Raw genomic sequence first — 23,581 nt, forward strand, 5'->3', positions numbered from 1 at the left:
CAGCAGTGTAGGCAGATACCTGTACAGTGTGTACACACTCACCACCAGCAGCGTAGGCAGATATCTGTACAGTGTATACACTCACCACCAGCAGTGTAGGCAGATACCTGTACAGTGTGTACACACTCACCACCAGCAGCGTAGGCAGATATCTGTACAGTGTACACACTCACCACCAGCAGTGTAGGCAGATATCTGTACAGTGTACGCACTCACCACCAGCAGTGTAGGCAGATATCTGTACAGTGTACACACTCACCACCAGCAGTGTAGGCAGATATCTGTACAGTGTACACACTCACCACCAGCAGTGTAGGCAGATATCTGTACAGTGTACACACACCACCAGCAGTGTAGGCAGATATCTGTACAGTGTACGCACTCACCACCAGCAGTGAAGGCAGATATCTGTACAGTGTACACACTCACCACCAGCAGTGTAGGCAGATATCTGTACAGTGTACGCACTCACCACCAGCAGTGAAGGCAGATATCTGTACAGTGTGTACACACTCACCACCAGCAGCGTAGGCAGATATCTGTACAGTGTACACACTCACCACCAGCAGCGTAGGCAGATATCTGTACAGTGTACACACTCACCACCAGCAGTGAAGGCAGATATCTGTACAGTGTGTACACACTCACCACCAGCAGCGTAGGCAGATATCTGTACAGTGTACACACTCACCACCAGCAGTGCAGGCAGATATCTGTACAGTGTACACACTCACCACCAGCAGTGTAGGCAGATATCTGTACAGTGTACACACTCACCACCAGCAGTGTAGGCAGATATCTGTACAATGTACACACTCACCACCAGCAGCGTAGGCAGATATCTGTACAGTGTACACACTCACCACCAGCAGTGTAGGCAGATATCTGTACAGTGTACACACTCACCACCAGCAGTGTAGGCAGATATCTGTACAGTGTACACACTCACAGCCAGCAGTGTAGGCAGATATCTGTACAGTGTACAGAGTCACCACCAGCAGTGTAGGCAGATATCTGTACAGTGTACACACTCACCACCAGCAGCGTAGGCAGATATCTGTACAGTGTACACACTCACCACCAGCAGCGTAGGCAGATATCTGTACAGTGTACACACTCACCACCAGCAGTGTAGGCAGATATCTGTACAGTGTACACACTCACCACCAGCAGTGCAGGCAGATATCTGTACAGTGTACACACTCACCACCAGCAGTGTAGGCAGATATCTGTACAGTGTACACACTCACCACCAGCAGTGTAGGCAGATATCTGTACAGTGTACAGAGTCACCACCAGCAGTGTAGGCAGATATCTGTACAGTGTACACACTCACCACCAGCAGTGTAGGCAGATATCTGTACAGTGTACACACACCACCAGCAGTGCAGGCAGATATCTGTACAGTGTACACACTCACCACCAGCAGTGTAGGCAGATATCTGTACAGTGTACACACTCACCACCAGCAGTGTAGGCAGATATCTGTACAGTGTACACACTCACCACCAGCAGTGTAGGCAGATATCTGTACAGGGTACACACTCACCACCAGCAGTGTAGGCAGATATCTGTACAGTGTACACACTCACCACCAGCAGTGTAGGCAGATATCTGTACAGTGTACACACTCACCACCAGCAGTGTAGGCAGATATCTGTAGTGTGTACACACCCACCACCAGCAGTGTAGGCAGATATCTGTACAGTGTACAGAGTCACCCTCTTCTCAGCAGATGGTTATGAGAGATGAAGATCACAGATCTGAAGGTAAATCGTGCCGCTGTGTACACAGGAATCTGCATGATCATCGGGACTTTCAGCTGTTTGTGAAATAGTTACAGAAATGGAATCTGCAGTAAGATTGCAGCGGTGTGCACCCAGCTTAAGAAACAAATGTATGGGCATTTAGACTGTAAGCTCCAATGGGGCAGGAACTGATGTGTGCGAGTTCTCTGTACAGCGCTGCGGAGTTAGTGGGACTATATCAATACATTATTATAGGACTGTGCTCATCTTCTAAAGGAGCAAGTAGGTCTGGCTTATGTACTGAACAATACAGAGTGACTTCCCTGTAACAGTACCCTCAGTACTACAGCTTGCAGCTATGTACTACTGGAAAACAGTCTATAATGAGAGGTGAGGCCTAGAAAAGTAGAAATAGGAAACAGTCCGTTCATTCATAGACCGCACATAGATACATTAGGGACATACACCCCTCTGTGCTAGGGACAGATAATCACAGAAACTAACTGTTGCCACAGCTCCAATGACTGAATTCTGCAACACTTTCAAACTAAGGTTACATAACTTGAATTTTCTAAAGACGTAACATAAGTGAGAGGGGGAGGGGTTACCGAAACCAAGTGACCCCCCTCAGCTTGTCAGATGCTTACGACACAAACCCCATTCTGTCACATGGAAAGTGTAACCCTTCATCCGTGGTGCAGAGCCACCTTCTAACCAACGCATCATCCTGAAAGCTGGTGCACAGGAGAAAGGTGCTGTAATCCGCTGCCTAGAGAACTACAGACACAAACCGGCTCCTGTAGCTCTGCCCCGGCCACAGGTTGCCATGAGATCTGGCGGGTGGACATCAACATTGACCATACAACCTCGCACACGTGACCTTTCTCCCGGTTATCCACATTGTATCATCAAACAACCCAAAACCCTATCGGATTTCACTATTCATTTACAAAGTAAGTAGTGGTCTGAGGCACAAGGCCGTGACGCGATCGGATGGCGTTCCATATACAGATCTGCAGATAGGACTTCTGCTGCGCATCAACAGAGAGCTCAGGGAAGTGGGTCTCCACCATTGTTGGGGGAGGGGCTCCCTTTATGTTGTATGTATTACACCTCTCCTCCATGGGACGGCCCTCAATCCAAGGACGACCCCTCTGCCCAATCATCACAGAAACAAACAGATTCCTGGCTCGGGTGCCAGGCGGAGGTTGGCAGTCTTTTCTTGGTTGGCTCCATAAATATCTCCGTCTCCTCACTGTTGGGGCCTGGCCTGTTTTGTATTCTGGCTAGCTATGAACACATCCAGTGAATGGGTCAGCCTGGAGCTTCCGGAGACTATTCATTCCCAACTAAAACAGCTCAGTCTTATGGTTCAGTCATATACCAATGGGCTCGGCTGGTTCCCTGCAGAATGTAACTTGCCCATGTGATAATAATGCTATTAACCCTGAATATTACACACACACATAACCATACAGGCTTCATCTCGATAAGCACATTCTTTTGACTTGAGGGCTACCAGGAAGTCATCCTGTGAAACCTGTCCAATGATGAACCAGGCAGTTATTTGGGAATCACAGATTACTGCAAACTTTTTAAGCCACAATTTTAGCCCATCCTGATGTGTGCCCAGGGCTATTACCGGGCACCAACTATTATAACGATAATACAGCAATTACATCTACATTGCACCTATTAACGCTCTTCAATTCAACCAATATCTATGTCTGTCATTGATTAATGCAACTTCCATCTCTGGGCACTTTAATTACCAGATTGATTCATTTACTGCATACTGGAGAATTACACAAGTCCTGGTATAATCGCACCTTGCTTTGTACTCAGTGACCCATGTCTGGGATAAAGGAGTAAATAGATCAGATTGTGTTATCTGCACCACAATAGTAATATACTGTTACTGCACCAATACAGTATTCTCTCCCGATATCTGTGTTTATATTACTAGAAGAAATTACATTTTACACAAATTTCCCCGTGTGGCCTCGCCTAGATTCGTTTATTTCTGTTATAAAGCGCACTACACCTACATAAATTGCAACAATAATTAACTACAAACCTGTCATCATATTTAGTATTTTGGGTTTTATAAAAAGTTCTTCATTTAAATTTGATTTCTTAACGCTTTTCTAATCTGTAATCCAGGCTTTATGGAGTATTTCTACCCAGTTTCTCTTTAGTACCAACGAAAAATGCAGCAGAATCCAAGAATACAGATAGTAGAAAAACACAGCAAAGTAATATATTATTTAGTTGTAAACTTAAAAAGGTGAATTGTAAAATGTTGAATCCATAAACAGATGATTGTAATCCATATTTTCATTATTGGACATACAACATAAAAAAACTTCCAAACAATCAACCTCTATTAAATGCATGTACTGAATATTTCACACTTGTCATTGAATGCCCCCCCCCCTTCGTGTCACCTCTCTGAGCCTCTAAACAGTCATATGGGATCAGCAAATCATTTCCTATAAACCACCATCAATAGGCACCTACACAATGACATCTATTGATATTACAGCCACTATTAAAACCCTCCAGACAGCAACATTCACATGATAGAGACTCTTCTGACTCCGGGCGCCCGGCCGTCTGCGCGGAGGAAAGAGACAGGTACGAGTTTGACTGTCGGTACACACGTTCCACCGAAACAGAGGAGCTCGGAGAGGACAATTCTCCCTGCTCCACAGTGCTCACCATAGGCCACAATAGGAAATATTTATAGACTGTACAATAGATGTCAGGAGTTCCAACAGCAATAGAAAAGATGGAACACACATCACAGGTTATAGATGAATGTACGTAAATACCCATCACCTTAATAAAGTGATGGTCGGAGCAGCAGATAACCTAAGCTGTACTCCGTAAATCAGGGATTAAACCGCTCAGCACAACATCTGTCACTCTCACCCACACTGGCTTCCGAGAGCCCAGTCACACGTGTATAGAGAAACTGAGTATTGTGAAAGACGCACGTTATAATGGGTAAACATTACTGTATTATAGCACATCGGGATGCAATGTGAACGCGTGTTCTTCAACAAGTCTCCTTGTTAAACTAGGATGTCAGCACTTGGCAATCCTGACTACAACAATGTGAATATCGCTTTAAAATATATGCATATAAACCTGGAATGCCGGCTACATACATGTGTGTCCTGTATGAGTGAGAGGGCAGAGTCCACTTATGCAATTTAAAGCAGTCAGAACAATCCTATTAACAAGAGACTAACTCCAGCCTGGGAACATGGACACATACCATTCTGGAGAGGTCCATCTTGTGCGGCTGATGGCGATACAGTTACACTGATGACGTTCTCTCTTTTCTCATCCAAGTCAGTCCTGGAAATCTCCTCTATGGTCTTCACCTCTCCTTTCTTACATTCAGGGTCAGGCCAGGAAGAACTGCTTAGAGGAGTCTCCCAATTTAGCTCAACCTTCTTGCAATCGCTTGTTTCCGGGATCTTGTCCAGCTTGGTCAGATGCACCTCTGGGGCCACAAGTTCCTGACTGATTACAGGAGGTCCCTCCCTACATTTGGCATCCTTGGCACTAATATTTTCCTTTGTAAGATAGGCAGAGAAACCAGTTAGCTCCTGCCTGGTGCCGAAATCATACCCTGTCTGTTCTTCTGCCACCGTCATGGATCTTTTCATTGAATTGACTTGTTTTTTTGGCAGAGCGGCTTGGCTGTAGTTCAAGCCAGCAGGTGGTGACAGCAGTGCTGGGTTCTCTTTGGCTCCCGAAGTCTCGGGGTACTTATCAGCAATGTTGACAGCTAGAGGAACAGCCAAATGTGAGCACTCAGACATTGCACGCCTTATTGCTTTTCTCTGATAAGAAGTTCTATCTAGTAATGGACAATCGACCAGACAGTCATCTGTGTCCACAGTAAACCTATCTTCATCTAGGTCACTTGTGTTATTGCCAGGTTCAGGTTTAATGTCCTCTTGTGCGAGTTCCACCAATGTCATTGGTGGCTCCGAGTTGGCACCTGGCATCTGGACACAACACCCATTTTTAATATGGTTACTCGTGACACCCATGTCAGACCAGGAACACCTTTCTTCGTTATAGGAATGATCAGGCAGGATGGGGTTATATTTTGGATTCCAAACGCTTGTCTCATGGTTCAGGACAGACTTCTCCAGGTCGTTCTCGTAACCGGTCAAACCAAACAGCTCTTGTTCTCGCTTGTGGATGGACCCCAAGCTAGTTTTATTTGCCGCTTTTTCATGGTCGGTGATTGCATGGACTTGATGAAATCCATCAAAGAGTCGTTGAGGTCCACCTGAAGCATTGTGAAGCTCTGCAGCTTTGGAGCAGGAGAACGGCTCTGCAAGAAGAGGTTGACTGCTGAGGTCAGGACTGGATAGGATCTGGTTACACTGACGCTGCCCTTCACAGTCAACCTTCTCCTTGGGTCCGAGCTGCAGGCTTTTGTCTAGTTTTGTCTCAAAGAAGCACAGCTTATCCTCGTCTGTGAAGCCAGCGTTTTTACTAAGCCCGTCTGTCATGTTTCCTCCTGTGTTCACGTTTAAACCAATTTCATTCAGCTTTCCCTCTGTCCTCTGCCATTCATACTCTGCTTTGGAGCAGTCTCTCTGGGGCTCGGTGCTCGGCATGCTGTCCGGGTTACGGGCATTGCACAGCTGGCTGTATTCGGTGAGAGCTGGGGGCTGCTGATTTGCGAAAGACATTTTTCCTGCTTAGCTAACCCTGGTTACTGCAGAGAATGAGCCTGACTCGCTCTGTGACATCACATCTGGTCCTGTGTGTTCATGGAAGAAATTCTCTCCACCTACAGATCCTCCCCCTACAGGCTGACAGAACGCTGGGAGAGACGACCCCTTCATCCCAATTGTTCTCTGCAGAATACCTTACGCAGTCAATATTCAATGGTCTGACCTTCTAATTAGGAATATTTAATTACCAAGCCTGACTACTAAACAAATAACCGATTGATTAGCACACAAACTATTGACTTCATGACAAGAAGACACCGATGAACATTAGGAAGAAAGAGATAAAGACTTTGCATGAATCAGTTAAATTGCCTTCCTATAGATTTCACATGAAAAGTTTGTATTAACATCCGTATTATATTCTAGGAACAAAGACCTCCATCTGTGCTGTAATACCGCAGATCTTACCCCTTCAGCCAGACAAGTATTTAGAGCAGATCAGAATATTTACAAATGCCGTACACGAGAGGATCAGTTCTAAAATACAACAGTATTGGGTCTTGTATAAAGAAACCATAAAATCTAAGGATTTATCTGTATCCAACAAGCGTTTAACAGTTAGAAATGCGTCTGTTCTAGCGTCACAGCTCCCAGCAGCATCATAAGGACCCTGTAGGGAGATGACTCCATGTATTCCTTCTTTATAAAATACTTTAGAATTGAACAGAACCTCATTGTATTTTATGGAGCATGAAAGCTGCAGACACCGCTGAAACTGATGCAAAAGGAAGAAATGAAGAGTTTGCTCACAGATCCCTCACTTAGACCATCAGCACCATCCACAATTAATAGGTTTTAAGCAGCAGATGTAAATGGTCATGTATGAAGCCTTTGTTAGAAACCTTTAGACCTGTTTTACATCATGTAATGGTGACATTAAACCGCTTTCCTTTTTATAAACATGAATTTTATCACCATTTCCTCATTTAAACGAACGTAAAACTATTTGAATTATTTTTTTTATAGTAATATTTGGTATGAATTCTACACTGCTCGTGGAAAAGTGCGAATGAAACACGGACAACAGGATAGAACACGTCTAGGACATGTCAACCTTCCAAGTATCACTGCAAGGAGTTATTACAGTTATATAGGACACTGAAGCCCAGCACACCTGTAACAGTATTAGAGTGCGCAGTTATTAGGAGATGCCACAGACATTATGAGGGCGCAGTGACAACGCACAGGGGGCTAATTACTAAACGCCCACCCTCCTATTAGCGGTGGACGGTGAACAATTCCCTGCCTGACCTGTCCCAACTGGCTTTTCAGTAAAACTCTAAATAAATGATTATAAATAAAGCTGCATATGGTGACTTGTAATGAGTAGAATATATAATGGCAGCAGGAAGCACAGCCTGACCACACCAGGTTCCTGCTATAGACAATTAAATCATTCCCACTTCATTATTACAGGAATACAGCCCCCCACTTACACCCCTAAACAGCTCGGATGTCTGACAAATGACGATTCTATAATAGCTGGTAAATAGACCTCTCACAGGTCACCTGCCAGAGGCATCTGTGGAAGTAGGGCAGCCATTAATCAGCGTCACCCTCCATCCTCACACTATTTACAGAGAGCGGTTTACAATCGCAGTTTCAGTATGAATTTATTTCACTGCACATTCCTGGTAGGTGCCCACAGCTCTGTCCAGACCTACGTCCAGTGGGTCCCCTGGAGTGAGACTGTCCGAACAGCTCCGCTCCTTAGGCCATCTCTGCTACAAGATGCTGCTATTTTGGGATATGTAGCATTGGATTAAGCAGCTGTGCACCCAGACACATTGGGATTTATGTCGGAAGAGAAGTCTCAGTGTCATGATCCAGCTCTCAGTACATGTACAGTATAACTGAGCATTTGTAGGTCATATTAACCTGCTCAGTCCTGGGTAGCCTACGCCACAGGGCATGGCGACATACCATACAGCTTATCTCAGCGCTACCCCCCCACATAGCAGCCAGCTTGTTACCCCAACACCATCTTCTGAAGGTTTTGTATCATTTTACATTTTATAAGCACTGATTAAACATAGACTATGTTCTATGTTGGGGACAATAGATTCAGGAATCTGTATAGCACGGATGTGTTTATTTGGGACCTGGAAGAGCGTTTCAGTGAACATTTATATAACTATGTATCAGTGGCCATGGTGGATATAGCTAGGGGCTGTGATGGTGGTGGGGTCCTCCCACAGCGCGTACGACACCAGGAGACAGGCTGTACAGGAACAGAATGAGATTTGGTTGGGGTGTCCGGGCCTATATAGATCGTATACATCAAGTTATATCTGTAACTTTATTAACCTCTTATACCGGTCAGGTGTAAGAATCTAGTATGTAGATGCTGCCTACGGGATCTCTCAGTTACATCACAGCTCGTAGACTAGAGGACTCTGCTCCTCAGTCATCTACAGTTCATTATTACTGCCTGGAACTCTGCAGATAAAGGGACCTCAAGTTTGTTGTGATTTGTTTCATTTTGTTGTTTGTCCATTTCTTTAGATCTGTGTTAATAATTTGAAAAATTCACTAAAAATACCCAATTAAAAAAACCCAAAGACATAGGCCATTGAAGGATTGGCCGATTGCTTCCTGCTGTATACACCCTGTATATACATCCTGTACAGGGAACGTAGGAACCTAATACAGTATCTGGGCTCCTGAAGCATCAATCTCCACCATGCAATACGGTTATCTCCAGGGAGGAGCCAATTACTGATGCATTATATCACACTCACATTCCTTCCTGAAGTGCAGGGGTTAAACATGGCCTAGTCCTGTCCATACCGGGGAGAATGATTCATCGATGGTGCTATTTTTAATCTGCTATTTTTTCCCTCATTTAACACACTTCTTCCATTCCCCGCACTCACACATTATGTGATCTTATTCCGAAACTCTCACTGGTTTCCAAGGCAACACCCATATATCAGGGTAATGAGGGGATCGCTAGCAGGCAGCTAAACTCTAATAACCAGTCATTAGTAAATATATATTGAGAGATGGAAGAGCCGTTACATCAGTGATCCTCATTGTCCTTCATTCAGAACAAATTCCACCAAACAAGAGTCCGTCGCTCACAGATACAGCCACTATTTACACCATTGCTTAGGGCACACAGCAATGTGTGACAGATCGCTAGGACTTGGAGTATTAGCTGGGGCAGCCACAAAGCAGGATTATAAGAATCAGAGTTTACAGTCTGCCGGGAGAAGCCAAAAGTTTGACAAGCTCAGAGTTTGAAAATAAAATGACATAAGAACCCTTGTTGAGAAGGAGCTGAGACAGCGCTTTGTAATCAGTAAATTATATATAAGGTGCTGCTGGCATGATGGAAAGTAAAGGCAGGTAACTCAGAGCTGGCAGCTGCCACTGCAGTAAGTGTTACCCCCAGAAATATACAGACTGATCTCCCAAATGTTTAAAGTACGGACAGCAATCTGATGACACACGTTGATTACACAGCTTGCTGCTGAACAGACTGTCAGAGCCAGCAGCCGTCGTACCAGTCCATCCACTCTCTAGGCGCCTCTGCGGAGCACGGAGGGGACGTTCCTCCCCATATAACTGGTCCTTCCTTCCTCTATACACAATGCAGACAATGTACAGCTCAGATGCTAAACACGGACAATTAGGTAAAGTCTATATAAGTTTATTGTTGGCTGAACAAAACAACTGGTAACATTCCCCAATATTGCTGGCTTCATGCCCTAAGAGGGACCAGTTTCACACGCTGCTTTATTACAGATGGAGAAGTGAAAGGTTCCACGTATGTAATGCAGGGTGCAGGAATCCCCCCGACAAACACATGTTAGAGCATGACAGTGCCAGTACAGGGCATCTTGGTATTCATCCCCAGCGTCTCTGCAAAGCCCAAGCGCCTGTACGCTACATCTCATCGTAATATGCACAAATATAGATGCAAATCTTCCCAAGTTCCTATGCTGAAATAGTATAAAATATTCTGTTCCATTATGTGGTGAAATATAGGACATTCCAGGTATTTAAACATAATCAGGAATCATATTGTGAAATAAATCACCAAACACATTAAATGTCACCAGTCAACTAGTGACATTTAGTATAAACAAGGTTTATTAAATCATACATTAAAACAATTAATTTCTAACCAGGTCTCAAAAACTGTCTAACATTTTAAAATCAAAATATGTGAGAATGTAAGAGAATAAGTGAAATAGAAATAAAAACGTTCAGTTTAGGACGCTGTGTAAATCTGGTTATCCAGAGGTTTATAGATATTGACATAAGGATTATATATCACAAAGCATTGATTGAACGTTGTCACATATTACAGTTATTATTCTTCATTATAACTATTTTCAAAACCGTAAGTCCAGGAGCATTAACAGATCCTGTCCTTTTATATCTTATTCCACATCATCCCAGTCATATTTTGCACAATTGCAGCAATGTTATTATATTGTTGGGAATACATTTTTGTTAAATTGATCCCTTCTTACAGTGCTATTGGTTAGAAATTAATTGTTTAGAAACTGTTTTAAAGTATGATTTAATAAACTTATTTTTATATTTAATGTCACTAGTGGACGGAGTGCCTCAAGGACCAAACTTCTTTTTGGCGATTTATTTGACAGTATGACTCCTGATCTATATGCACAGTTCTCAGACCATACTCTTTATTTGCTTTGATAATAGTTATTTTCCGTTTACATTTAAACATAAACCACAGAAACTCACAAACGTAACTAGGAGGAGAGTGGTCTAAACTGACTGTAGTGTATTCTTATCCTCTGGAAAAGAAATGAACGCTTTCCACATTATCACAAAAGGAGTCTTATGAAATATAACACATGCAACCATATCACATATATGAAACACGTTTCTCAATACACAGGTACCTATGTTCTCACGTTTATGTTTGCACCAACTGGACAAGAAGTTAGATTCAGAAGCCAGGTACACAGATCGAGGACAGTAGACAGTACAAAAGCACCAGAAGTACTTTTGCACCTTCCCAATCCCTGGCAGGCACTGATGCTAGACGCCAGACATGGTTTACAGTCACTAAAGGACAACATTCCATAAAATGAATTTGTCTTTTCAATCTTTCAATCATTATGGACACTACAACTGCAACCTGAAATAAAACTTCTACCTGAAATTGCCTGCTGAAGACTCAAACACACTAACCATAGCAGGCTCAACAAACACAAAATCAGGAAAGTGCAGCACTTGTTTCCATGGTTACAGGTGTTCCTAAGGAAGATCACTTATTTACAACCGTTCAAATGGTACTTTGAGTCTTCAGCAGACCATTTCAGAAAGTAGTACTATTTCAAGTAACAGTAGTTATTCCAGCATGTTGTAGTGCTTAACATAATTATTTTAATTTGGCAAAATGTTTGTACGTAGTAACCTTTAACAATGCAGTGTCAAGAGAACATTATTCTCAATTAGTAGTCAAATCATGCAGAAACGATTAATCCACACTACTGAAATGTTACCGCTCAGCAGAGAGGTTTGGACAGAACGGTGTATAGTACCACACATAGCAGCTGAACACAAACTACACTAATGAAGCAGTTATGGGAAAACCATAATATTCCATCTTGTTTTTGGCCAGAATAGGTTAAAACTTGTATATTATTAGCAGTGTACATCACACAAGCAACAAACAGCCAAACCTCATGCCACTGTCGCAGTGCAGGCATGCTGGTCTAACTCCACAGGATGCACACACACCTTTTTCTGGCCTTTGTTGGCTTAATCGGGAATCCTTTGTCTGCCTGGACTTCTCCGTTTCAGGTCTTGTAGCCCTGGAGGGCGCTGGAACAGTCCCTCTCGCCTTCGTTGGCCTCATGTAACCTTTTAGTACTTCAGGTGCTTTCATTTTCTCCTCTGACTTGTTACTCTTTTGAGGTACTCTCTCTAAAGGAGTAGAATTATCCACCACAGGTGTCATCGGCATTATCCTCAACTTACTTTTAGAAAGGTCTTTGGTGGTCTCTTCATTCAAACATTGAAGTGGAGGAGGAGGTGTAGTTTTATCCCCATCATCATTGTGGGACGTGGTCACCACAGCGACATTCTGCATTAGGGGTCCTTCAGTGAGCAGGTCACTTGTTGTGTCCTCCTGCAATTCGGTTGTACTACACACAACTTGCTCATTTTCTGTAGCTAAAAGTTTCGGCTCAGGGATCGTATCTTTGGTTCCACTAATTAAACTTTCAATGCCAAGAGTAGGACATTCAGCAATCACTAAGGCATCACTGGGGGCCTCCAAGTGTGAGGACAACAGTTTGGAAGCTTCCTCTTGACCACTGAGATTAGGCAAACACGATCCATTCTCAATGTGACTACTAGCTTCAAAATGGGGCTTTACAGACTCTGTACTGTTATTTGTAGATTCAAATGTAGCAGTCTCCATTTCTGTACCAACTGGAAAATCAAACAAATTCTCTTCAGAAATAATTTGGGTGCTGCTTTTATCCGTTTCTAACAAAGTCTCCTCCGTTGACCAGTCTTCCACTGAAGAATGAGCCACCAAATCTACACTGGACTGTAAGATTATTGTAGGTGAAGCTGCTGTGTCCAAACTTGGTTTTACTTCGTCCTGACACACAAGAGTTGTGTCTCCAGTTAACGTTAAGATATCTTTACTCAGCTGTTTTAATAAGTCAGTATCTTGGGACTTGATCTGACACTTCTCTAGTTGGACCTTCTGAGAACCACCTGAGTCAGAGATACAATCTCTCTCAGAATCTTCCTTTTCTTCCAGCAATGAACCAGTTTCTTTCACCTTCATCATCTGATCTGGAATTGAAAGTTGTGGTGATGGTGGAACAGGACCAACTTTATCTACTATACCATCACCAGTTATGAGATCATCTCTGTCACACAACTGACCATCATCTACTAAAACTGTACTTTCCTTTTTCTCTGAGCTGTAAGGGCGCTTTAGAGACCCCCGCTCCGCCTTCTTAGCAAAGCTGGCTTCCTTGGCCTTGTAATTCGGCTCTGCATAACTAGACGTGGGCAGGTTTGGAAGCTCTATACCCCTGTCACCAACCTCACAGGCTGCCAGAGCCGATTTTGCTTTCACTTTGCCCCGCTTACTTTTCATTTGTCTCTCATAAGAAAAGTTTCCATCAATTGGACCCTTTCTAGAGGAGTATTTTGATTGGTCCTTTAGCTCAGACTGAACAGTGATACTATCCAAATTAAAACTGGGTTCTGGGAAGGAGTCTTTTCCTTCCAGAACAGTATCTAGTTTATTCTCCAGAGTTCCCAGCACTAGCCCAGGTTCTGTGCACTCCAAGGCAACGCTGGGAACCGCTTGTTCATCATCCACCTTTGTTGTGTTCTCACATGGGAGAACTGGAACCTCACCCTGACCCCCACATAAGTCAGTGTCAGGTACTACAGCACCATCAGCATTAAAGCTGCTTCCCGTTGTGGTGTCGCTTAAATCAGAAGTCCTAGTTACCAAGGGAATCTCCATGCCCAAGTCCGTCCATGCCTCAGATTCAGATACATTGCTGGATATATTTTTAATTGCTAGGGCTTGGCAAGAGTCAATAGACACGGGTTCTCTGGTACCTGAATTTACATTTTTGGGAACTTTCTTGCCTTTCGGTTTATGTTCAAATACTTTTTGTTTGAGATCCTGCAATTCATCTATTGCCCGTACAACAGGACATTGCTCTTCTCTAAAGGTCTTTGTCTCTAAATTCAACGGCAACTCTCCCGGGTCACTTTTTCCATGAACGTCCGACTGAAGATGGACAAAGTCTGTCTGACAATGCTTTAAATCTGTTGAGTATCCAGCTCGCTTATCTCTTTTTTTAGGCTTGTCCCATTTCACTGCCCTAATTGTAGGGACAGGATCATCATCATCTTCTAAAACCGGGAAAGCAGCAGCTATCTTTTCCTTCACCCATTCTGTGTCTTCTAAAAACGGCGATACCTCTCCTGAAGGACAAACCGCTTTGCCTTTCTCTCTTTTAGAGCCATTGATCTCAGTTTGTTCTGAAGTAAAACTAGAGACAAGCTCAGGATTTAAATATGGGCACTTAGAGACATTAATGTCAGTAACTCCAAATATAGCTGCCAGAGTTTCAGGTTTCTTATTTTCTGGGGGCAATTGCTGTGGCTTGAAAATTATTTTAGCCACTTGCTGGTCTGGTGGGTTTTCAAAATGTCCAAAGGAGAGAGAATCAAAGGTTTGTGGAGCTGGCATCACTTTCTCCTGAAAATCCAAGGTCAGATCATCTTTCTTCTCCTGAGAACCCTCCAGGATTCTCTTGGCTACCGCAAGGTCAGCCGGAGGCAAAGTGACATTTGATGGGGTATGTGTGCCCAAGGGCTGGTCTGGTACAATATCTTGTTTTGCAAGATACTCCACACCTGTGGTTTGCAAGTCTGCACCGGCGTACAAAGGCGCAGTGCCAACTCTGGAGAATTTAGGGACATCTTCCTCACCAAACTCTGATTCTTTTGGTGGAAAAGGTTTTCTCTGTTTAGATTTTTTCTTTTTCTTCTTCATAGATATCTGCACCCCTTCTGGATCACCTGCTTCTTTCGCAGCTTCTCTCCTGTTTTCCATCATATTGTGGGCTTTTCTGTGCAGTTCTTTGGCTCTAGAGGCCAAAGAGTCAGAATATTCAGGTTGTAGTGCAGGGAGGTTTGGATTACACCCGGCTACGCCAGCATCTGGGAACATGTCTGAAACTGGCACTAGCACAGTTTTTACTCCACCCAACCTGCGGTCCCTTGCTTTGTAAGTCTGCTTTAAGGGCGCTGTAGATACAACAGGAACATGTAAGGTTTTCCAAACTAGTCCAAGTGGTACACTCTAAACTAGACATACAAGCCTATGTTACAATTCCAGGAGTTTAAAATATTTATATAACACAAAAAATATGGTCCAAGCAGTGAAGTATAAACACAAAAACATCTTAAAATAGGATTTTTTTTCCATCATGGAACCCACAAGGACCTTTTACTGGATCCTTCACCAGAACGCAACATTCTGGTAGCAACCCTAAAGGAACACAACTCCCTCCACAGGTCTGCTTTCTGGATTTGTTTGGTTTAGGACTGTATCCTGCATTCTCAGCTTAACCAGAATGTGGGGGCGGGGAGAGGGGGCACAAACAATGAGGAACAAATTCAGAGGAAAACAGTTTCACACTAAATTGTATTTCTAATTTGCATAAATAGTAATCAAAATTCTGAGGTTTCAAAGAGATCATCACAGCTGCTGGATGGACATCTCACACCTTCCCAATTAGACGGATACATCAGGGAATACATATCCTTGCATGTGAAAAAACAGGAACTATAGAGGAAGTTAAAAAAATGGAGTTCACAAATTGATTGCTGTGCAGAAAAATCTAGAAATAGGCTAAAACCAGGAAAAAACATTACTTAAGCACAGCCCATGGGAAACACCAATGGAATGGATTGAATATAAATCCAATAACTGAAATATATTGCTGAACATTAATACAATGTATAGAAGCACAAATCACAATTTCGCTAACATTTTATATACTACACGAAAACATTTTCTTACCTTGGTCTTTAGCATGCTGAAGCTCCACTATCTCTTTCTCAATTGGTGTTTCCACCAGCGGGGATGGCTCTTCTGAGAGACTACTTCCTTCTGTAATAGGTGAGGCCAGGGTCTCTCCCGGGACATTCAAGTCAGAGGCCAGAGGCTCTTCCTGGACTAAAGCGGCAGGGGGTGAGGAGATTAGAAGCTCTTCCTGGACTAAAGCGACAGGGGGTGAGGAGATCAGAGGCTCCTCCTGGACTAAAGCGACAGGGGGTGAGGAGGACAGAGGCTCCTCCTGGACTAAAGCGACAGGGGGTGAGGAGGACAGAGGCTCCTCCTGGACTAAAGCGACAGGGGGTGAGGAGGACAGAGGCTCCTCCTGGACTAAAGCGACAGGGGGTGAGGAGATCAGAGGCTCTTCCTGGACTAAAGCGACAGGGGGTGAGGAGATCAGAGGCTCCTCCTGGACTAAAGCGACAGGGGGTGAGGAGGACAGAGGCTCCTCCTGGACTAAAGCGACAGGGGGTGAGGAGGACAGAGGCTCCTCCTGGCCTAAAGCGACAGGGGGTGAGGAGGCCAGAGGCTCCTCCTGGCCTAAAGCGACAGGGGGTGAGGAGATCAAAAGCTCTTCTTGGACTAAAGCTGAAGGGGGTGAGGAGATCAAAAGCTCTTCCTGGACTAAAGCGGCAGGGGGTGAGGAGGCCAGAGGCTCTTCCTGGACTAAAGCGGCAGGGGGTGAAGCCAGAGGCTCTTCCTGGACTAAAGCGGCAGGGGGTGAAGCTAGAGGCTCTTCCTGGACTAAAGCGGCAGGGGGTGAAGCCAGAGGCTCTTCCTGGACTAAAGCGGCAGGGGGTGAAGCCAGAGGCTCTTCCTGGACTAAAGCGGCAGGGGGTGAAGCCAGAGGCTCTTCCTGGACTAAAGCAGCAGACGAGGGCTCTGTAGCAGGGGAACCTCCGAGTTCTGCAGGGGCGTGTGCAGTGAGGGATACAGTGGGCTCTGTGCTTGCAGGTAGCACTTTTTCTATCTGTATTTCTTCTACAAGTAACTCAGTTCCCAGTGACTGACTAACATAGGAAGTTTCTTCTGCAGATACAACAGGCTGGTCCCCACTTTCACGCACACATAGATCTGCAGATGGATCAGAGTTCTCAAAGGAGGTAGACGATACTTCTTGTGGGCTTAGGTCAGGTTTAAACATATCTTCTAAAATATAAACAAAAGGGTATATGGAGATGTTAGTCAGTGTAGAAGTGAAGGAAAAAGGACATGAATTAATATCTGGCACAAAGCTCTGCGTTCCATAGATAGAGACTCCTAGAGCCAATGTGGTCTGAAAAATTAAACAGGGCCTAAAATCACTGAATGGCAGTGACAGATAAGCGACAGATAATCCTGGTCAGAGGTTGGGGAGCTGCAACAGACCAGCAGTTGGACGGCCTGCATTACTAGGTAAACTAATTGTCACTACATGTTTGTGACTTATTACTGGGATCAGCTGCGCTTAATTGGGTTACCAGCAATATTTCAGGAGGTTTACGGATGCCAGAGCTGGACTACTTGATTTGTATATGCTTTATCCCATTTGAGCATGCTTAAAACAAGAATTTATTTTAAAAGCTTTAGCGTTCCTCCTGCAAAGACCCATTATCTGTACCAAGCTCCACCCACTAGTGAGGCATGCAGACACGCCCTCTGCCAGCGCTGGGTTTTCAAAGGCCTATTGCAGCCACTTCCATGAGGAGTGTAGAAACATGTTTTACCAAATAATTACCAGCATGCAAGACACCAAGGCCTGGAGAACAGACATCATCACACATTTACATAACAGAACAACCTGGTAAAGTCTGTTGTCCGATGCTATAAATGGATATAGCAGGAATGAAGAAACTGGGCTGCTCTCTAACCAATAGAAGGACGCGGGCATTGGAGGAGGCATATTGCATATATTATAGGAGACAGTTGTGGGAACAGCCTCCTACAGTCTGAGGACAAGAGTCTCTTTAAACACTCAAAATATAATACGTCTATTTATAACAGGAGTCTCTTACCAGCGTCATATTCTTCCAGATTCTGGCTATCCAGTCCGGGAAATAGGTGACTTTCTGCGGCCGGCTGGAGGCCAGCTTCCTCGGATTTCAATTGGTGTTCTCCAAGTTCTGAAATGCGTATACAAACATCATTAAAAGCTACAATAACCTAGATCCCCACTCGCTGAGGAACTACAAGTACAAGCATGACCTCAGCCAGCCCCACAGCAGCTGGAGAACCATAGCTTGCCTACCTCTGAATAATACTAGGAATAACAGATGACAATTATTGGGCAGGTAAAAAAAAATAAATCACAGAAAAAAAAGTGTGATCAGAACTGTACTTGCAGAATCCCCTCAACTCCGACGGGTCCAGCCAGTGCCGAGAGGATCAAGGAACCAGCTTACTAGCCGTGACTGGAACTAAACACTTTCCCCAAACCCAAGCGCGGACAACTGATAAAGCTGGAGAGGTAGGAGAGGCTTGTGAGTCAGCAGAAAGCAGAGGCTGCCTCGGCCATGCTCCGAGCTCCCTGTACACTGATGAAATGTGAGTGACAGACAGGGACAGCTGCGTGGAGCAGGCTATAATACTACACATGACCAGGCCCTGAGGAACGATCACTATGTGAGAAGTCACTGCTACAGGAGAACCAGTGCTCAGATGGATCATATCTACGCCCAAACATTGGGTAGTTACTAGTTTATTGTCAGGATAGATTGATCTTTATACCTTGTGTCTAAACTCCTATACAGACCACATGCACAACATAAGGGCAGAGCCTACCAACTGCTGCTGTTGTAGGGGGGTAGCGTCAGGCCAAACATGCAGCGTTCACATTCCTGCATTCAGACATAAGACACAGACGTGGGAGTTCCCGTGACCTCACCTGGCGTGTTGTGGGGGCTGAGTGCTAGCTGTTCCTCCGCTGTTGGCTGCCATATATCTAAAGTGGAGTCACTTTGAGACACTTGAAATGGAAGTTTCACCGAGTCGTCGCTGGGAGTCTCGCCAAAAGTCTCTTTATAAAAAGAAAGTTTAAAGAAGGGAAAGAGTTACGCTGCAAATCAATCTATACAAAAATAAAGAAAGCCGGGTGGTAAATTATAGAATATACTTAAAAGATGTCTAGTTTGGTGTGTTCACAAGTAGAGTGAACACGTCATGAGGTCTCCGAGTTGTTATTACAAGAATAGACGCGATCCAGCTGATTCTACACATACACTGACCAGTCTGTCACTCGTCTTCTCATACCTGTTCTCTCAGAAGCCTCTCCACTCTGCAGGTCGGTCTTAGAGTAAGAGTCTGTCAGCCATCCTTCTTCAAAGGTTCCTTGGAATGATTCTGTAAGTGAATAAAGTGTTAAACACATTTGTGAGAAGGTTATTATAGCACAGAATATAAGCAATGGTTAATTCAATCTCACCCAGCTACACAACATAACAGTTCTAAGTGTCACACACAGTGACCCCATAACCTATATCTAACAATCCCCCAGATCCACACTGGACCGACTGTCAGCAGCACACAGATCAGAAGTCATTTCATACATGACACACTCAGGTTACTGGCAAGAGGAATGAATGGAAGAGGTTTCATGTGTGACACTCACTGGCGGGGAATAAGACCGGAGGAGAACCCACCTGCTTGGTTCAGAGGCTCACTTTGTACATTGGGCAAGACGTCTGGAGAGTCAGCGAAGCTCAACAGACAAGTTTCAGGTACAGCCCCTACAGCTGGAGAATGAAGAGAAGTTACATGATTATTTCTAACCTGTAGCATTTAATAAACTCATTTCTTTAGTCTATTAAACTGCACGCTTGCCAGCATGAAAGTAAAGACCTTTAATTACCCCTGAAAGTGTAAATATTCTGCAGTCAGGGCCTGCATTTTATGCTGCAGATACAAAACAGACATTTGGGTGGAAATGAAATGTCCCAGGCCAGACTTACTGGATCCAGGGAGTAGAGGGGGCTGAGTCTATAGGGGGGAGAACAACCCCCTGCCACAGAGTATAATGGTACAGTCCTATTTACATGCTGATGAAGAGACTGGGGATGGATTACCCTCTGCCAACGTGTATAAACCACAATGTAACTGACATCTACCTTCCAGTTGGTGCTGAGGCAAACAGTTCTGGATGCCAGTGAAGAAGCACCGGCTCCCCTCCTACAAGTGGTGGTACTGTGATGGTTTGGCCAAGCAACACCGTAAATATCACAGAATATACAAAAAAAACATCATATAAGCACAAAACAATTCACTGAGAATACAACATTTTCCATGCAAGGTTTAGTGCTACATTAGTAAGGATGGCACACACAGATGGCTGGGCGCAGTACAACAGGCTGTTCTTCCTGAGCACCAGTAGTATTACCAGGAAGGAGGAGAGAAATCTCTATCCGGTAATAAAGACCCGAGAGCTGAAAGCTACACCTGGGGTAGAGATGTGTGGTCTACAGGTAAATGGCGGAGCCTCGGACACATCTGATAGAGGGGGGAGTGCAAATGACGCGCTCTTTGCAGTGTACCCCTCTATCTAGCTGCATTCAGCCCTCCTCGCTGCACCATGATTTATTGTCAGCATCTGGTCGCTCTCTTGGACTGGAATGATAAATGAGCTGTCAGAATTGCTCTGCAGCTGAGCCATGTTTATTTATAGACTGAGGAACACGTACCGGGAAGCTGTTCTGTCTCTCTAAAGTGCTCTGTGAAGGCCGGGCGAACGTGTACATCATGGGGAGTGTGGCGCAGATCTGCCAAGACATCTTCATCACGGTTTGATCCAAATGGATCTGAAATGAAGCAAACTAATGTTATTCTTCCTGTAACTATGAGAGATGGACTAGTACTGCTGGGGAATACGTACACTGCACAACACAATGTGGTTTTATGAACATAACGAACACACTGAAAACACATGTGAACCAGGAAATCATTATCACCGGCTAATCTGCAACAAAGCGGCCGTCCAGGGGGGGCGGGTCAGGCGGCTGCAGCCAGAGTCTTGAGAACTGGTCATTGCAAGAAACTGCCCACTGCAGCCTTTGGTGAGACTATTGTAAACATGACAATGGGATATACCGCTTATATGAAGATGGACAAATCATTCACCATGAACATCCTGCATAATATTCATCCTTATGATCTATACACAGGTTTCTACAATGGTGCCCATCACCATCACTGGGGGAAGTTAATCACATCACTGGCACTTTGATGCCATTAAATATTGCCTTATAATGTTTGGTTCGTTTGGACATTTGCGGGACTGTTTAATTGGCCATATTTTCCCCATTTGATACACTGACGGCCACTGTCGCATCTCACACCATGAAATTATCGCTTTCTGTGATGTGCAAATCGCCAGAATGTAAAATCCTCGGCCTGATGACAAAGCAAAAAGCACGGCTCCCCCTCCCCCAGTCACCAAGAGATTAACAAACATAAAGCTCAACTCAGAGAGGAACAGATTTGGAAGCAGAGAGGCTTTTCCCCTATCAGACCATGAAGCAGAAGTGTCAAACTATGACCTACTTAGAGGCTGAGAGCAGTTATATAAGAGGTATCCAGTCTCATCCATTTACATTCAGGAAGTGTCTTAATGAGAGCTGGAGATATTTCATGCATCGCTTGTTAAATAACCAAGGGGCTGTCTAAACTTGAAGCCGTTTCTTCAAAATCAGCCAAAAATAGCAAGAATCATTTTCCCTGGTGAACAAGTCCTTGCGTTTGTGTCCGATAGACAATACGAAAAGTGCAACTTCATGTTTCTTGTGTCCCCTGGGGTCACAGCCAAACTCTGTACACCAACACCCCCCAATCACACCACCTATCCACCCAAATCAATGCAAGGACAACCGGCTCCGTATGAATCATGGAGTAATCATCATGCCTGGGGCGGAAAGTTTGCCACAAATTCATTTAAAGTCACAAAAGTAATTTGATGCATTACAGGAGCTCAATGAAAGATTGTCTTATGTTTCTCTTCACACTTCACTGCAGATGTCACGGCAAGGAGAGCCTCAATGTGACTAATACAAGACATAATATGCTGACACTATATAAAGGTTCACATAAGAAAGGTTGCATATTAAGCTGAATCACAATATAAATAAAATTGTGCTGCATATATCTAACAATAAGGGGGATATTCAATTAGGTATGGTGTCTGCGGAATGTCCACAGAAACGCACTGCGCCAATGTTACGGTACCGCAGAGCGATTCCTACCGTACTACTGCCAATAGGCGCATTGAGGCGATGTTCAGCGGTACCTCTGCTGCTATACGTCCACCACTCTGCAGTACTTTATAACACAGCCTAACACTAACCAGTGTGTTTTACCATTATGGGTCCTATGAGGAAAATTTACACTGCATCTTCATGGTAGTTTTTTCTTTTAATATTTGCAACAGAACGGATGCTGGTCCATGCAGGGAGAGCGCGAGAAGAAATCAGAGTATGAGGAGGACAATGGGCCCCTGCATGTCCCGTAAGCAACACTTCTAGTGCCACACCACCACCAGGGGGCAGTTTACACATAGTAAACAGTTGGAAATAAAATAAAAACAGATGAACCTTTGTCTGGGGAAAGAATAGATTTAATTTCACATAAACAAAGTCATCTGTTCCCCTATATATAACCAGAGGAGATGGTGGTAAATGCCACAGGGCGCTGTGCGTGGCACATACCAGTCCTGCACACTGAGCAATCTCTCCCAGAATAGCTGCGCTGCTGGCACTCGGCAATGTCACAGTCCGTTACCGGCAGCGAGTTACAGCCTCGTCTAGACACCATACTCCCTGCTTCACGTCCACCTCGGCTCTATATGAAATATATTCTGGATAGAGTCAGACTGCGGAGAATAATCCTCTGTAGTCACTCGTCTGTGTTATACCTAAATGAGGACTAATAACCCAGCTCGGACAGACATCATCCATTATATAGAAGGTGGTGTATAGTGCAGGGGATGAGACACACCCAGGGAGCTCTCTCAAAACTAGACAACAGCAAGAAAAAAGGGGCTTTAATCCAGAACCACCATCCTTTAGTCCATTTTCTAGACTACACTATAAAAATGAGGCTTAGAATCTGGTTACAACACCTTTTGATGGGAGCCATGTTCACACCGTTGTAATTGCTATGATTTTATTAGATACATTAATTATCCTCTAACCTCGCACAGAGCGTCATCTCGTTTAATCCAAAACTCCAAATAAACCATTTATTATACAGACCTACATGAAACATGGGGGGGGGGGGGGATTTATTGAAGGTGGGGTAAGAATAAAGTGTGGTTACCATGGCAACCACAAGGGCACGCACAGGATTGGCCTGTCACGTCTAATCAGGACGAGATGCCAGTTTCACCAGCAGGAAGATCTTCAGATACAATGTAACGCACATAGATAAATGCAGAGAATGAACCCAGAAAAGATTCCTGTTACATTTCTCTATCAGACATCCGGGTGGTTACTGGGCAGATTCAG

The 23,581-nt window shown here is 44.3% G+C and overlaps 1 protein-coding gene across 9 annotated transcripts in view; it reads right to left on the reverse strand.

Annotated features, from left to right (window-relative positions):
• MAP4 (microtubule associated protein 4) overlaps nt 1–23,581 on the reverse strand; it is a 73,765-nt gene that overhangs the window by 19,036 nt on the left and 31,148 nt on the right. For 8 of the 9 annotated variants that reach the window (XM_075214213.1, XM_075214212.1, XM_075214211.1 and 5 more), the window contains exons 5-11: nt 20,768–20,884; nt 19,733–19,825; nt 19,344–19,433; nt 18,979–19,110; nt 18,110–18,217; nt 16,080–17,264; nt 12,245–15,301 (exon numbers count right to left, since the gene is read on the reverse strand). In XM_075214213.1, the coding sequence (XP_075070314.1) occupies nt 12,245–15,301; nt 16,080–17,264; nt 18,110–18,217; nt 18,979–19,110; nt 19,344–19,433; nt 19,733–19,825; nt 20,768–20,884 (4,782 nt within the window). Of the gene's footprint in view, nt 1–12,244; nt 15,302–16,079; nt 17,265–18,109; nt 18,218–18,342; nt 18,648–18,978; nt 19,111–19,343; nt 19,434–19,732; nt 19,826–20,767; nt 20,885–23,581 lie in introns of those variants that run through there. The other variant, XM_075214214.1, reaches the window with a different exon arrangement.

The sequence above is a fragment of the Mixophyes fleayi genome, chromosome 5 (genome assembly GCF_038048845.1).
Source record: "Mixophyes fleayi isolate aMixFle1 chromosome 5, aMixFle1.hap1, whole genome shotgun sequence".
In the NCBI taxonomy this organism is placed as follows: Eukaryota; Metazoa; Chordata; class Amphibia; order Anura; family Limnodynastidae; genus Mixophyes; species Mixophyes fleayi.